At 33.0% G+C, this 17,964-nt stretch overlaps 1 protein-coding gene and 1 long non-coding RNA gene across 2 annotated transcripts in view; both read left to right on the top strand.

The window, feature by feature from the left end:
• LOC127731083 (uncharacterized) overlaps nucleotides 1–17,654 on the top strand; it is a 54,769-nt gene extending 37,115 nt beyond the window's left edge. The window contains exons 13-22 of the mRNA XM_052239943.1: nucleotides 1,817–2,107; nucleotides 2,863–2,904; nucleotides 3,139–3,302; nucleotides 5,905–6,109; nucleotides 6,556–6,672; nucleotides 8,764–8,918; nucleotides 10,451–10,567; nucleotides 14,653–14,767; nucleotides 16,534–16,627; nucleotides 17,509–17,654. Of these exons, the coding sequence (XP_052095903.1) occupies nucleotides 1,817–2,107; nucleotides 2,863–2,904; nucleotides 3,139–3,302; nucleotides 5,905–6,109; nucleotides 6,556–6,672; nucleotides 8,764–8,918; nucleotides 10,451–10,567; nucleotides 14,653–14,767; nucleotides 16,534–16,627; nucleotides 17,509–17,638 (1,430 nt within the window). The 3' untranslated portion in view covers nucleotides 17,639–17,654. The remainder of the gene's footprint in view (nucleotides 1–1,816; nucleotides 2,108–2,862; nucleotides 2,905–3,138; nucleotides 3,303–5,904; nucleotides 6,110–6,555; nucleotides 6,673–8,763; nucleotides 8,919–10,450; nucleotides 10,568–14,652; nucleotides 14,768–16,533; nucleotides 16,628–17,508) is intronic.
• LOC127731084 (uncharacterized) lies at nucleotides 10,656–14,076 on the top strand. Its single transcript, XR_007995490.1, has 2 exons — nucleotides 10,656–11,814; nucleotides 13,669–14,076. It is a non-coding gene; the product is annotated as an uncharacterized LOC127731084 (long non-coding RNA).
• Nucleotides 17,655–17,964: the final 310 nt, after the last annotated feature.

The raw sequence follows: 17,964 nt of genomic DNA, 5'->3' as shown, positions 1-17,964 counted from the left end.
TTTGATCAGCTTGTTTTATTTTTATTTTAAAGGTGATATATATGTATGTATATAAGAGTTGATGAATATGGTGATGAAGTTATATTATGTTTATTGTGAAATTTTGGTTTCAATGCTATATTGAATACATTTTTAATTTTAAATTGTTGTTCAAATTTCTAGCCAGGGGAAATAGCTGTTGTTAAAAACAGTTCCTAAATTGATGAAATACAATAGATAGATACAAAAAATAGGTCTAGGTTGGTTAAGACTTGGTCGAGTATGGTTCAGACTAGGTCGAGCATGGTTCAGACGCGTATAAAATGGTTAAGTTCTGGTCGAGTACAAGTTCAGACTGTTAAGTATGGTTCAGACTACAGTCGAGTATTATCAAGTAAATTTCAGACCAATTCAGACTAGTCGAGTAAAAATCAGTTCAGTCGAGTACAGATATAGGCCATTTCAGACTTTTACTGGTTTGTAGTGTAACGTCCAGTGGCAAATATCATATTCATAAGCAAGAAGAAAAGTTTTGACGATACGGTATTCAATCAAATCCAAAATTCAAAAACTTTATTATTATCTTTCTCATTTTTAATAAATGAGCGATGAATTCTGCTACATACGATTAAAATAATCGCACATTACTTTTGTCCCTTATCGGGACCTGAATATCCTTTGGTTTATTTGTAGTGGTAATTTGTGTATATTACATCTTGTAAGTTTTTGAACAGATTATTTAACGCAACCATCTCTCTCTCTTTCTCATTTGGGAATGCGTGTGAATGTGATAAGGGTTTCTTTTAGATGTGACACAACTCGCATTGTTTAGTAGTCTTCACAATTGCAGGCAAATAGTAAAACATTTCGAGGGAGCAATCAGAAAATGTATCAGAAGGCCAGACGACCACACCATGGCATAAACAAAGGCGAAAAGACAAACATCAGACCATTTGACCTTCTCAACTTTTAGAGGACATTCTTTATTTATAAAGTACTAAATAATCAAAAGACACCATCATAGAATTTGTTGAAAAAAATACATAATAGCAAAACCCGGATTCATGGGCTCTATAAGTAAATTTAACCAACTCTTTGTCTCATGATCTCAGGATGTAGATAGCAACCTTCTCTTCTCAGCTCTTCGCAATATCGAACGTTACGAAGTTTGGCGAAAAATGGTTTCTAGATAAATCGCAAACAGGAGGTATCAGACACATGCTTTCTGAACGCCTACCATTATATAATTGAAGGGAAAGGGCATGTTCTGGGTTTTTTTGGAATTAATCACTCAAAACAATCTAAACTAAATACAACTAAGCAATTCATTAGGGACATTATGATCCAATAGAAATTCCAATGATGTATATGCAGTATATTAATGAAATAACTCTTTATATCATTTATATACGTAAATCATCGAGTCCCCCATAGTCTAAAAAAGTTTTGAATAAATGTCAGAGATATGTAAATCAACACCAAATGAAAATAAGAAAAAATAGAATAAGAAAAAACTAAACAGCCCACAAGTATTATGACTTGGGACAGTCAAATGAACATGTGTTTTTAGTGCATTGAAAAAGAGAATCAATTTGAATGAGTCACGTTACGTCAATGAATATGATTTATTTATCAATAAAGCCATATTTATCTTCATGACAAACATGAACAAATATATTCCAATCCCTGTAGACATATTTTGAGGCACGGCTTGAATGATACTGAGCCTTGTGTAAACACTACTTGAAATGACTTAGTGCAAATAAATAAATTAGATATTTTAACGCGTCTCAGATTTGTTGTTTACCCTTATTGTCTACTTATTTCTTTAATGCAGATTCGAGTCCATTTAATATTTCAATCATAAAGACGACTGACAGGACAATAACAATACAATGGAAGCTATTACCCACATGCTACGATAGAGTTCGAAATGTTGTTGTGGTCAAATCCGATAATAAAACCAAGGAGTTCAAAGTTGACAAGGATGCCACAGAGTTTACTATACCAGATCTTCAGGCATCATCTAGTCATGACATACAAATGTATTCAGATTATGGGAACGTGTCTTCCTATATACAAAGCTTGGCAACACCACTAGCCTATGCAGCTTTTACAGCTGATAAACGTATTGTATAATTACTATGTCTTATTATAATTACTATGATTTATTATAATTACTCTGTTTTATTATTATTACTTTATTTTATTTCAAAGACGTATTAGTAGAAACGTAAACGTAAAATCAATTGCTAATTTAGCCTCCGACATACGTTTACATTATTTCAAAATAAAGAAGATGGATGTTAATATCACCGATACAACAAAGCTGCTCATCATAAAAACAACCAAAAAACTCATTGAGGTTTTTAATATGGGACGCGGCTGCGATGAATAAGTTTATTCTTCTTTTTTTAAGCTGCTTTTCTCAATTTTTGTTTTTTATTAAAGAATAATAACATATCAAATCAAAATTATATTTTCAATTGCGCCCCTTTTCTGATATGTTGCGTTGTATGTCATATCTACCATGGTCGTCATTTTCATAGTCATGCATGACCGTCAGTCAAACCTTCATTAGTCTACACTTTTATATCTATACAGCCCAGTAGTCAACCCTGTTCTGATGACATGAAATATCATTGTGTAAATGATATAACCCTTCAGTGGTATCATGATCTATTGTCGTACATGACCGTCGGTCATATTTACAAAATAACTTGCATCAACATGATACTAGTCTGTGTAGTTGCCGAGAAGAAAGTGATGCGAAAAAAATCTAAATCGTATCTTTAGTTATCGATAAACAAATTAACTGTATTGAAATATTTATGAGTTTATTTTGCTGATTTATCTAACCTCTTTGATCGGGGTATTTTTCAGCCTTTGAATTCCCTCAGTATGGTTTCTACGCCATTGGAGGCGGTAAGTTTATTTAATTGGTATGTGTTTTTTGTACTTTTCCGTTGTTTACAATATTTTACTTGATATCAGATAAACCCTTACGTATTTGATTATTTTTGTTTAGTCTATGAGAATTATTCATTAAAAAGATAAAAGAAAATGGGTCCACAAAGTAATACATAATGCAATCGGGTTTTTTATTTTCATTTTAACTGATGAAGGTAGAATTTAACATCGAATTCATCTGTTTTTCAGGATTTGTTTTTATTTTGGTTGTTGTTGTCTTAGTGTTGGTTGCCTTAGGCAGAATGGGAAAATTAAATAAAGTTAAAAGACGTATGACCAAACGTATGAGTCAAATTAGGAATACGTGGTATGATCTCCGGCGTATGGACCACACACCACCGAAAACCAGAAATGTAGGTCCTTTTAAGATTGTTTTAGCAACATGGCATACACTTATTAAAAAAAATATCTATTAATTTTGTAATCTTGTATGAAGCGGGAGTAGATACCAATATGTCTCCTTAGCCATAAGTCTGAGAAAACATACAACATCATGATCAACAGAACAGGAGGAAAAGACAATCAACAGTTCATAACACACTACACATAGAACTAACGAATGAGAAACATGAACCCCATCTCAAACATGTGAAATTGGGTGCTCTCATAACACACTACACATAGAACTAACGAATGAGAAACATGAACCCCATCTCAAACATGTGAAATTGGGTGCTCTCATAACACACTACACATAGAACTAGCGAATGAGAAACATGAACCGCATCTCAAACATGTGAAATTGGGTGCTCTCATAACACACTACACATAGAACTAACGAATGAGAAACATGAACCCCCATCTCAAACATGTGAAATTGGGTGCTCTCATAACACACTACACATAGAACTAACGAATGAGAAACATGAACCCCCATCTCAAACATGTGAAATTGGGTGCTCTCATAACACACTACACATAGAACTAACGAATGAGAAACATGAACCCCCATCTCAAACATGTGAAATTGGGTGCTCTCATAACACACTACACATAGAACTAACGAATGAGAAACATGAACCGCATCTCAAACATGTGAAATTGGGTGCTCTCATAACACACTACACATAGAACTAACGAATGAGAAACATGAACCGCATCTCAAACATGTGAAATTGGGTGCTCTCATAACACACTACACATAGAACTAACGAATGAGAAACATGAACCCCCATCTCAAACATGTGAAATTGGGTGCTCTCATAACACACTACACATAGAACTAACGAATGAGAAACATGAACCCCCATCTCAAACATGTGAAATTGGGTGCTCTCATAACACACTACACATAGAACTAACGAATGAGAAACATGAACCCCCATCTCAAACATGTGAAATTGGGTGCTCTCATAACACACTACACATAGAACTAACGAATGAGAAACATGAACCGCATCTCAAACATGTGAAATTGGGTGCTCTCATAACACACTACACATAGAACTAACGAATGAGAAACATGAACCGCATCTCAAACATGTGAAATTGGGTGCTCTCATAACACACTACACATAGAACTAACGAATGAGAAACATGAACCCCCATCTCAAACATGTGAAATTGGGTGCTCTCATAACACACTACACATAGAACTAACGAATGAGAAACATGAACCCCCATCTCAAACATGTGAAATTGGGTGCTCTCATAACACACTACACATAGAACTAACGAATGTGAAACATGAACCCCCATCTCAAACATGTGAAATTGGGTGCTCTCATAACACACTACACATAGAACTAACGAATGAGAAACATGAACCCCCATCTCAAACATGTGAAATTGGGTGCTCTCATAACACACTACACATAGAACTAACGAATGAGAAGCATGAACCCCATCTCAAACATGTGAAATTGGGTGCTCTCATAACACACTACACATAGAACTAACGAATGAGAAACATAGACCCCATCTCAAACATGTGAAATTGGGTGCTCTCATAACACACTACACATAGAACTAACGAATGAGAAACATGAACCCCCATCTCAAACATGTGAAATTGGGTGCTCTCATAACACACTACACATAGAACTAGCGAATGAGAAACATGAACCCCCATCTCAAACATGTGAAATTGGGTGCTCTCATAACACACTACACATAGAACTAACGAATGAGAAACATGAACCCCCATCTCAAACATGTGAAATTGGGTGCTCTCATAACACACTACACATAGAACTAGCGAATGAGAAACATGAACCGCATCTCAAACATGTGAAATTGGGTGCTCTCATAACACACTACACATAGAACTAACGAATGAGAAACATGAACCCCCATCTCAAACATGTGAAATTGGGTGCTCTCATAACACACTACACATAGAACTAACGAATGAGAAACATGAACCCCATCTCAAACATGTGAAATTGGGTGCTCTCATAACACACTACACATAGAACTAACGAATGAGAAACATGAACCGCATCTCAAACATGTGAAATTGGGTGCTCTCATAACACACTACACATAGAACTAACGAATGAGAAACATGAACCCAATCTCAGACATGTGAAATTGGGTGCTCTAATAACACACTGCACATAGAACTAACGAATGAGAAACATGAACCCCCATCTCAAACGTTCTGGAAGTTGAAGATGTTCCTGCTCCGTTATTTTCATATTTCGTGAGGATCAGGGCAGGTAAAAACTCGTTATACATTTAAAAAAGGAATTCGGTGAATTCGCAATGGTTGATAACATGACGAGATTGATGCTACTACAAGTGGACCATATCCATGGTCATCTGTAACACCGATATTCCAGAGCGTTTTTTTCATGTTAAATCAACAAAAATAAACATATCGCATACCGCCATAGATGTTTATCATTCATAAATTCTAGCATTTCTTTAAGAGTTTATGTTTTATTTTTGTTATGGTTTTCATCGGAGCTAAATATGAATCGTTTGATTATTATGAAATTCTTTTATTTGTAGAATCGTGCCATCTCAACTGTCTTTGATAGAGATGTTCATTTCCATGGTGATGTACAGTTTGAAGGGGAACAACATTGGTACATCAGACGTAACAAGTTGTCTTTAGAAGAAGAAATTGCACGAGGGAAATTTGGAATAATATTTAGAGCTAAACTTTATACCAATAAAAACTTGGAGGAAACTGTTGTGGCTAAAACTGTTCATGGTAAAACTAAATGTTTATCTCTTACAAAAATTACACTATGATATTGGGTCACATTTGAAAGAGATAGGGAAACATTTGGAACTTCTATCACAAAATGTATATGAACGATTTTCATACTTGTGGTCCTTAATGTATTTTTCTGCTGCCAATCAAAATTGAAACATTAAAATGTTGATGGAATGCAGGTTTAATGTGTCCCCGTGCTTGTGGTGTATTTCCTATAAATTGTTACTTGGATGGAGAGTTGTCTCATTGGCACTCATACCTCATCTTATATCTATTAAGTACATAAAGTATTCAAAATACTTCTAACTTGGAAAAACTGTAAATTCATATTTCTGTGTAAGTAGTTTAACACTTACTATTATTAATTGTTATTTCTGTGCAAGTAGTTTGATACAATAGTTCCCTCTACGGGGTATTAACCAAATGTTAATTTTTTTCAGAGGACTGCACTGATATACAAAGAACAGAGATGAAAGCAAAAATCAATTTCTACGCCACCAAGGTTGGACATCATGTGAATGTGTTGGAGTTTAAGGGATCTTGTGAGGATGACGCACGTACGTGCTTTTTATGCTGTCTTGTTGTGTTGTTTTAAAAGTTAATGACGATAGCATTTAGTTTATATTCAAAACGCATTCATTTTCAATTTGAAAATATATATTAGTACAAACTCAAATAAAATTTATCATTATAATGACATAGGACATGGACTTCTGTACAAATTACTGATTCAGATAAAGATATATCTGTCCGTCAAATATTTTCAAAATATGAAGTCATAGACATAAAACGGATTGCATTCAAATTTGAATATATTGGCATACATTGAAATTATTTAACCTGATAAACATATTGTTCGCACTTCCTAAATTAACAAAAATACAATTACACCACATAATGTAAATTTAAAGTAACTGAGCAATATTATTAAAGGTGAAATGTAAAAGAAGATTGTGTTGATACAGTCATGATACCTAAGTGCGAAAAGGTCACTTGTGATATATATATGTAGTCATAAACATGTTGAAATCGACATGTTTGATAAGAAATGGCCATTATACACATATTGTTTTTGTGACAAATATATATGAGCAAATTTCTTATTCAAAATGACATGTTTCCTCGCAATGACATCTTTGTAAAATACATCTGCATTGGCTCATTACTAAATATTAATCATGGCTATTTTGGCGATTTTGCACTAAATGCAAGAGGTCTGAAGCCCCAACGAAAATATAGAAGACCAAATTCAAAACTGTAAATGCGGATATGTGTCTAACTAAAAATGTTTTTGAACACCTGGAGGATTGGTAGATTCAAAAATACTTTTGTATCTTTGATTTCAAGTGGTCAAAAATGTGGTACTTTCTCCTTTTAAATGTTTCTCTAAACTTCAATTGTTTTTGGCCCTACTGCCCCCTCTTTCTTTGATTTTAACATTATAATTTATTTGATATAGCTGAAAAGTGACATACTGAATTGAACAACAGATTTCTCATCAAAAACAGTTTTACCAACGGATTATTCTCATTAACTGAGTAACCGTTAAGAGAGGCGAAAGATATCAAAGGGACATTCAAACTCATAAGTCGAAAATAAACTGACAACGCCATGGCTAAAAAAGCTCTCCCTTGATTTCTAACAAATAAGGCTTACTGTTTGTGTCATGTATGTGCATATGTATGGAAACATCGTCTTTGATTTCTAATAGTTGAAACGGAGAAATATAATCTCTTTTTGGTGTATCCATGGCAAATATCTGCATTTATTTGATACAAAATTTTGCAAACAGTGGGGGTGAAAATGTCACATAAGTCCCAAGAATTTGGTCCAAAGTAGAATTTCAATCCATTTGATTGATACCTTTTCTGAAACCATTGACATTTATCTATCAAAAGGTCAAAAAAAATCATATACATTGAATTGAAAAGGTCGAGAGTAAAATATTTGTTGGAAAACACTACAATAAGTCTGGACCAAGTCGGTACTGATGTCAAAATACGGACTGTCCAACAGAATATTGCCTATAAAAACATGCAAACAATAATCTTGATGTTCATATAAACCCACTTTGAAGGCTATATTATTCTTCAGCTATCTAAAAAGTGATCTATTTTATTTTACAATAGCTATCATATTTGAAAAAGTAACCGGAGCCAAAATGCGAAACCAAACTCCTAAAGGAGAGGCGAAAGATACCAAAGGAACATTCAAACTCATTAAGTCAAAAATAAACTGACACCGCCATGGCTAAAAAAGAAAAAGACAAACAGACAAACAACAGTACACAAAACACAACATAGAAACCTAAAGACTGAGCAACACGAACCCACTAAAAACTGGGGGTGATCTCAGGTGCTCCGGAAGGGTAAGCAGATCCTGTTCCACTTGTGGCTCCCGTCTTGTTGTTCATGTAATACAAATCCGGTGATAAGTCTAATTCGGTAGGTCACATTCCTAACAGTGTATTACTACCTTAATCCAGAAAAGCCATTCGCACGCACGGAATTATATACAGTTTTATTTACATTCCATAAGTAATCCTCTAACATCGGATTTACATTCTTTTTTTTTTAATGTCGCTTTTTCCTTACCAATTTTTTCCTTTTTTTTTTTTTTTTTTGAATTGGCATCAAATTCGATTCTAGGTGGTGATATTATGGTTTTGGAGTATTGTGACAATGGGACATTAAAGCAATACCTGGATACTGTGCGAGAGTGTTTTACTGCGGAGATTTCAGATAAATTAGCAAGATTAGCATATGGTATATGCTTAGGAATGGATTACTTGGCTTCTAAAGAGGTATCTGTTTTTATATATTCAGGATTTCACGTACAGGACGACAATTCGTTGTTCTCTCTCAGAAATGGGACTTGTTAAGCAGAGAAACATCCGTTTACCTCAATTTTCAAACAGGCAAAGCTTAAAATGCAATACAGTTATCTCTTAAATACTTGTTAGGTTTGTACATGCTACGGAGTGATCCTGTGATCTCTATAGCACCTGAAGCAAACCAGCTCCTATATTACCACCGTAATTAGGTTGATAAAAAGTTCGCGTGTAATTATTTATCATATATTCGTTGAACAGAAATTTGAAACAATAAAAAAGAATCATGACAAAAAAATATGAATGCCCTTTATTATTTTTCTCTCTTTAAAGAAATCCATCTACTGATGTCCACGAAACATAGTATGATATTACTTTGATAGTTCTAACGTGATTTGTGCCCTTCTCGCGTTCACACAAAGACAAGCGTTAGCTGATTCCAAGTGAAACGTTTGGAACCATGAGTTTCCGCTGGCACAAAACACCGTTGTGTGGTAAAGGGTCACAAAATCAAAACCGGTTAATGAGTTGAAACATAGGTATGTTTCTAAAAAGTAAGTTTGGCTAGACGACAGAACATAAACGGGGATTTGATACCCAAATCAAACACAATTTGAAAATAACACTTTTATCAATTTAACTTTCTAGGTCTATTAATCGGTTCCATTTAGATTATTATTAATTTTATCAGGAACTCTTCTATCATATTTACATCCTTAAAGTATCATCAAAATATTGTAAAAGGCAGGCCTGCCAAATAGTATGGAGAAAGGTACGTGAAGTTGTTGCATGGAAAAAACCACTCCTGTCCCTAAAGTCACTGTTGCTGCAAATTATACTCCACAATACTCAAACAAATGATAGGCCTGAAAGGATCATACAGCTTCATACAAAAGATTGTCTTAAGAGGGACACAATCAGTGTTTTTTTTCTCTAAAGGAATTTTGTTTTTTTTTACTTATTAATACAAAGAAAGTATAGATTTCTTATTGAAACATCCAACTAACGTTTACTGCTTTGCAAAATAGTTTCTGTTTTAAATAAATAAATAAATATATCATGTGAAAAATCTTTAAATCGCTTCTTTTAAAAACGCGATATTGCATGATGTTTTAAAGCTAGTAGTCCCCTTCGGTATAGTAGTAAGTAATTAAATAACTTTTATTTCATTTCATTTTTTCCTAAACATTTATATTCCATGTCATAGTTGGTGTAAAAAGGTATAACAAAAATACCGAATCAAAGGTAAATTTTAACAGAAGAAGTGCATAATAACTGACAAAATCAAACATTATCAACCACCGGTACGAGTGGAAAACAACTGTCATATTGCTGACTAACAGGTACAGGCATTTTCGGAAGGTTAAACCTGTTTTTATAGCTAGCTAAACCTCCCACTTGTATGACAGTTGTTTATAGTTCTTTCATAATAATAGTCTTTGATGAGTTTTTTCATAATATATTAAGCCAGGTGTTTTTCATGATTTATCTTCATACCTATTTAGATAGTTCATCGAAAACTTGCAGCAAGAAATATTTTACTGAATAAACTGTTTGAACCTAAAATCGCTGGATTTGGTCCAAGTCACGAAGAAATAGGACAAAATGTAAATAATATACACGTAAGTTACATATTGAGATTTCCTTGTTATTATTTTATATTATGAAGCAAGTACATTCTAAAACCAAGTATGAATGATTAGATGACCTACAGATGTTAACTTCTATGTCATTTTGGTCTCTGGTGGAGAGTTGCCTCATTGGCAATCATACCACATCTTCTCATTTTTATATATCCGGTTAACTGCTGTAGATCGAGTAATGAGGTACCACAGCAAAGAAAAGTAAACAAAGATGCTTTAGATGAAAGAAATAAATATAAAGTGTAGAATATTGACTTGCTTTTGTAAAAGATTTTTGTGCATTTCATAGCACGTGTACTGCATATTTTGTAGGAATTAGAATACAGTTTTGTTTACAAAGAGAAAGAAGGCCGTCGTATAAGAATGCATTTTTATTAAATGAACACATCATATTTCTGATTCTAATAAATTAATCAAGTATAACCACATGAAAACAAAAGGACGTGTTATTAAATGAACAAATATGTATAAATCAGTCGAGTTAGAGTTTTTGTCGAATAAATAATATTCAAACCTTCTATAATTTTAATGTGACCATAACAACAACGCCAATCTAACATCAACAAACCACTTAAAGGAGATGTGACATGATTTTTTTTATTTTATTTTTTTTGAAATAAATATTTATTTACACATAATTACCCCCCAAAAAACATCGAAAGCAATATAATTATCGTTTAAATGGATAAATATGAATTTAAATGTATCGATCTGTCGACATACTAATTATGCATATTTCAATCCCGGAAATCACTCAGAACGAGGCTGTGACGTCAGTGGTTTCATCAATCATATTTGACTGACGGGTGTATAGGCATAATTAGCGCAATTTCATTTTCGAATATCTTCCAACAAAACCCATGACAGTGATTAAAAATGGTTCTGTGTGCTGCCAGTGGATGCAACAATAGGCATAAGAAGGACAGTTTAATTAGTTTTTTTTCCGTTTTCCGAGTAACCCGCAAACCAGGAAGGCGTGGACACACTATTGTAAGAGATGGGACTTCCTACCAAGCACTGGTCATAGACTTTGTTCCGCCCACTTTACAAATGCATGTTACGATCGTGACCCAGAAGTTATGAAGAATCTCGAGGGCTGTCCTACCATGAAGCCAAAACTCCGTCCAAATGCGGTACCTGACATTCCATTGACACAACCAACAACAGCTGAGCCAAGGCCACCTATACCTAAGCGGGGAGCTTATGAGAAGCGGAGAAAGGCTGACGTAAATATTTTTTATTTTATCTTCGCAAATATTTTTTTGCGTCCCTTTTTAATATTATTTTTTATAGTTTCGTCATATTTGTGTATAGCCCAATATATCTCAGTGTTTAAAATTTGGTATCGTGTACCTCCTTAGTGTACCTCACTACCTGTTCACGTGTGCAGGTGTGTACACTGAAATTGGACATACATCCATAAACATCGATCAGAAGTTACAGGTATGCGGCACACTTTATCCGCAATGCTGGGTTACCTTTTGAAGTTGAAAGCTACAGGTGTCATGCCCCCAGGTGATGATAGATAGGACATAGGTAATACGCAATATTGCGTAATATGCGTCGAATCTGTGTACATGATCCTTGATCACCTGCTGGGTGCACAGGTGAGGTTGGAAAATAGACTAGAGCAAATGTTACAGACATAAGTTACGTAATGCATATCTGTTTTACCTGTTGGAATAAACAATACCCGACTGTCGGTTATGGGGTTTTACAGAATAGAGAAAAAAGGACTGATAGTGCAGCTTAAAAAGGGGGGATAGGAAATAATGGGTTGCTGGATTTACTTTGTAAAGAATGGAGTATAATAAGCAAAATGAATAGACAATAAAGAAGAAATGTTTTTAAAGTAAGAAAAGAATTAAAAAAAAAGCTGGAAAATTAAAAATGTAAATGCCTGTCAGTCTCCCTAACTAAAACATAACCTGCAGTAGGTACATAGATTCTAAAAAAAAAATTAGGCATGTATAAAAGGTGTATTGCAATTAAGTTTTTATTATTTACCCTTATTATTTTGTTTATTTATGGAAAATCATTTCATTTCTTTATAAAAAAAATTGTGAAGAGATGCCAAGTCATACTATCAAAATGATAGACCATTGATGCAAGGTTATTGAGGTGAAATATGCAAAAGGTGACTTGAATGAAAAACAAATATTTTGGCTAGTGTATGTATGCAAGCCTTTATATTGCCTAAGACATGAAGCTGAATAATATAGTTTTAACTTAAATAATGGAAATAAATCCAATTGATACAGACCTGGGATTAGTAGATAATGTATAAGTATAGACTGCATGAAGATATACACATTATAACAAATATCACAACAACAAAAAATCAGTACTCCTAGAACATTTTAAATGGGATGATTATGGAGGAGACAAATACATGAATATATTTTACTGTTTCAAAACTTTGCTTTTAATACTTCCCCTGTTATGTCATACTTATTACACATGTATTGGGGACTGCTTCAGTAATTCAAATTTCACACCCAACATACTTGGTTAGGTGATAGGTAATTTATTACCTCTCTTTTTGTCTTATATAATGTAATTCAATTACCTGTTAAACTCAAACATTTTTTTAAGAAATATATCTTGATTTATAGTGAAATAATTGTTATAGTAGTGATATATTTCTACACAGATCTCTATATATGCATTCTAAATTTTAAAATGTGCATTATATTTCATATTGTGTTTATACGTGTATGTATGTGGTGCGACTATAATAAACTATAATAAACTTTTGAACTTGAACGCTACATTTAGCAAACTAACTAATTTAAATTATTAAATTAATATCTAAGAACCAATTTATTAGTGGTAAATTTGATTGCTAATCAGACAACTATCCATGAAAGCTCAAATAAAATGGAGTTAAGAAGTTAGGTATATTTCTCTATGTTTTTGATTTCATTATAATTGTAATTTAAGACCGCATAATTATTCAGAAATGCAATTGACCATTGTGTGACCTAAGACGTTCACTTGTATTTATATGTCTTAATTAATTATCACAGTAATTAAAGTTCTGTAAAACTAAATTAACAACAAACATTTATTCTTTGCAGATCCTACAGCTTGCATATTGCTTGAAAGATCGTCAATGTCGGACTCTTCGGATGACGAATTTATATCTTCTGCTTGATTATTTTCAACAAGTAACGGCTCAAACTGATATGGTCGAATATCTAAAGTTTGAGAGTTGTCTTGAAAACTGCTGTCAACACCGTCCATTGTTTAATTATGCAGAAATGTGATCGACTTCGTCCATATTGAGACATTTTCTCAGCTTGTATCCACTGACGTCATCACGATCACGTGACCGGTATCTAATTAAAAATCAAAGATTACGACACGCGCTGGATTATTTGACCATAAAAAGGCCGTTTAATGAGGTTTTGACAAGAAAAATTTATTAAAATATGTTTTTTGACCAATATTAATAAATTAATTAAAAAAAAAAAAAAAAAAAAAAATTGTGTCACGTCTCCTTTAAACGGACTTTCATTTTCTATAATAAAGTGATGACACTTCTGTGATTTTATATAAACTTACATAGAAGTTTTTTCATTATCAGCAAAAAAGTTCAAGTTTTTGCAAATAAAAAAAAGAAAAAGACAATATAGAACAGCAATTCATATTACCACACAAAAGTAGTGATGTGGTGTCAATTTGATGACAGAAAAATAGAAGCAATGAAGATTTCATTCTTAATCTATAACTATAAAACATCATCTGAAAGTATAACTTTTTCTATCTTATCAAAACAAACTGCTCTTTCAGAATAAGAAAAAAAAATAAGATGATTATTCATTGCGTCTATGTAAGTTATATACAGTCATCTCATATTTTCGTGGCGTACACCTCTCAGACATGAGAAGACTATTACCGATATATGTGTGTTAAATTGCAAACAGTACAAAATGCATATAAATGAGGTCGTGGGATAAACATATATGGGACTAAAAATTTCAGACACAACAAGGAAAAGAAATCTCAACGTCAACATACATATATTTCTGTTAAAGATTATCATAACATTTAAATAACAGGAAAATATCCCAGTAAAATGGGTTGCACCTGAATGTATCACATCAAGTGACAAAGCCACGGAATTGAGTGATGCCTGGTCGTATGGAGTTGTATTATGGGAGATTTTTTCGTTAGGTATGTTATAATTCAACTACAACAAGACGTATATGCGTATTATCACAAATAAAAAATGAACGGAAAGTTGAAATAATGGAAATAATTGTTTCTAAATGTTTAAGCTGAACTACATGCAAGCTTCATTGTTGATTATTACCCAGTCAGGATTCTGGGATTATCTCCCCATTAACCCCCACCCCCCTATTTTTTTCAATTGTGAAAATTGAAGTCATTGTTTGGATGACGCGCTTTTAATTTAGCTCTTGAAAACCTATCCACATAGCATCATTACGATCCTTGCATGACAGTTGTATTTTAAAAGACAAATGTATCTTCTTGCTATTAATCATCATTTTAGGCCTTATGTCAACTTAATATAACTATTGTTTGATTCATTGTCAAATGGAATTTTCAAAAAGAAAAAAAAACACTAGTAAATTCTACTTACGTATTCCGTGGAAGGGCAGACTATAAATTTTCAGAGGTTGAAAACTAATTACCATAGATAACACACACAAAAATAGGAAATCTTTTTTTAGTGTATTTCGTAAATAAAATAATTATTACGCCTAACGTTTAATTGAAAAATGACTGAAACAAGATCCACATGTATTTGCACCTACCACAATCGATTCTTTTGTGAAAATGTGTCTTTTGAATTTAAAAGGTTACAGATATCTCAAAGCTCAATATTTAAGTATAAACACGTATATGAGATGCAAAAAATCCTAAATTGTGCATCTACGTTAAACTTATAAAGCCATAGAAACCGATGTAAACAATTCAAATATACCAACTTGGTAATTTTTACTTGGATGGAGAGTTGTCTCATTGGCACTCATACCACATCTTCCTATATCTATTGGTAATTTTTACCTTCTCTAATAAAGAGTTCCTTTTCTTTTGTTTAATTTCAGATATCAGCCTGTACCATCATGTTGAGTCTTTAAATGTTTTAGAACGGTCAGTTGGACCTTTAGCATCCACTTGGCACCCATCGTTTTTTCATCCGTCGGTCCTCGTATTGTTTTCTACATTCTTCTCCTTCTTTAACCAATGGGCCAATCGAAGCACACATCTTAATCTTCCATAATAAACATAGGCAGGCATGGAAGCTGTAAGTCAATGGCCTATGATACTGTGATTTTAGAAAAGGTTAAAGAAGTTTTAGAAAATGATCTTGGTCTGAAATTTATTCTTGGAAAAGTAGACCTACCTCATTGAAAGTATAACTTGGGTCCTCTTTTGATTTGTGCGTATTTTAATAGTTACTTTTAAGAATGAGTGACTATTGTCTTTCTTTTTCTTTTTTTTTAACCTGCAAACAAACTGTTGCGCATTTCTGTTCTTTTAACAATTTACTCGGATCCAAATATTTATTTTTGAATTAATTTTGACTGAAAAATATTAATTACTTGACTCTCAGTAGAAGATGTTTTGCAAAACAATTACGTAAAACAAAAATCTATTTCGCCAGTTCTAAGTGTTCTTGTTAAAATAGAAAGAGGGTTGAATGTTTACATCATTTATTTATGGATCATCATGTTACTTTCCTAATTTTGGTCTAGTTTGCTATCTCTAATTTTGATCAATGACAAAAGCAAAGTCTACATAAAAACAAAACAGCGGAAAAGGCGGACATACTTTCATGGCCTTACGCTTATCCATCACATATCCCCTACAATGTTGCTTTCATATGGTTAAAGTTGATTTGAACATTGCTTTCTAACGGGAATATTATGTATCAATACAATGAATAACCATCACTTATATTTGTCGACTAGGTGAAACTCCTTACCCGTCAATGATGAGCAGCGAAGTTTTCCAGTACCTGAAAGCAGGAAACAGGATGAACCGACCAGAGTATTGTGAGGTTATGTAAGTTGTAAATAACAGATTTTATATATTGAGAATATAGACTTTTTCAGACAAATATTTTCTTAGTTTTATGTAATCAGTTTATGTTTAATTTCATGTGGTTTTTTTTTAATACCACTGCTTATTTTTACGGTTGAACTTATTTCAAGTGTTGGTAAAATTCGTCATACAACTAATTATGTTAGTTGTGTCGAATAAACTCTTCAATAGAGCTCATTTAAGCCTTAACAGAGTGTACTTGAAATAATTTAACTTGTTTGTCATTATGTTACGTTTTCTGATTATTGCTTCGAAAGCTAAAACTTGTGTAGTTAAATGAGAGAGTTTTTCGTGTGTTGTAAACTAATACAGAGATTAGCTCAACAAATTGCATCCGTCATGATGCCGAACACAAAACTTTCGAGGGTTACTTCCTAGTAATGCAAAATTTCAACATAACGAAGTTATTAATAATTTGATGCAAAAATCCATATAAAGACAAGCTCTTGAAAGTCGTATCAACTGAGTAATATAATTCCATAAGCAGCTAGTGATGTAATAATTATGGGGCATTATGGAAAAAATGAGGTACAATCCTATTTATAATTAAGACAGGTGGTTTGACAAGGTGCAAAATTACTTACGACTTATTGTGTGTTGTTATGTTTTATTTTTTCAATTTCTGAGTTGTTTGTATTTTTCAAAGTCCTTTGTCCTGAAAGCTTATCGTATTTTGATTTGAAATCATCACAGTATAAAAATACTCAGCTTTGAAATTGATACCTTAATCCGCAATATAAATCGTTTGATCATATCATAATACAACTACACCCATATGTTTACGACCTAGGCCATGTTAAATCTTTGTTTCATTAATTATTTGTGTATTGATTTATTTCAAGATTTTACAACATTATGAAGAAATGTTGGAAGTATGATCCAAATCAAAGGTCTGGTTTCTCGAGAATCAAGGAACAACTGCGACCTCTATTTCACGAAGGAGAAGGCGATGACATATACATGACATCCTAAGAATGATATAATACTTGAAAAAGGATTGACAATGAACAGATTATTATTCAGAAGATTATTTCCTCCGTCTCTTGAATGTAATCAATATAACCAAACATTTATAGTCTGTAAAATTTTATCTTGCAAAACTGTATAAATGTATAATGTATGTTCTATTATGTACCTTTTTTAATCATCTCATGGGAATTAAAAAGGGGGGGGTTATTGAATTACTTAAAAACTTTTTTACCCCGTCACTTATCCATCAACCTGCCCTCAGTCCAGAACATCGCAAGAGATTGTCTTTCGTCATGTCTTGATATATGTACAGATTTATATTGGAGCAA

The sequence above is a fragment of the Mytilus californianus genome, unplaced genomic scaffold (assembly GCF_021869535.1).
Source record: "Mytilus californianus isolate M0D057914Y unplaced genomic scaffold, xbMytCali1.0.p SCAF_2, whole genome shotgun sequence".
Taxonomy (NCBI): Eukaryota; Metazoa; Mollusca; class Bivalvia; order Mytilida; family Mytilidae; genus Mytilus; species Mytilus californianus.
This window is presented reverse-complemented; position numbering and strand designations above follow the sequence as displayed.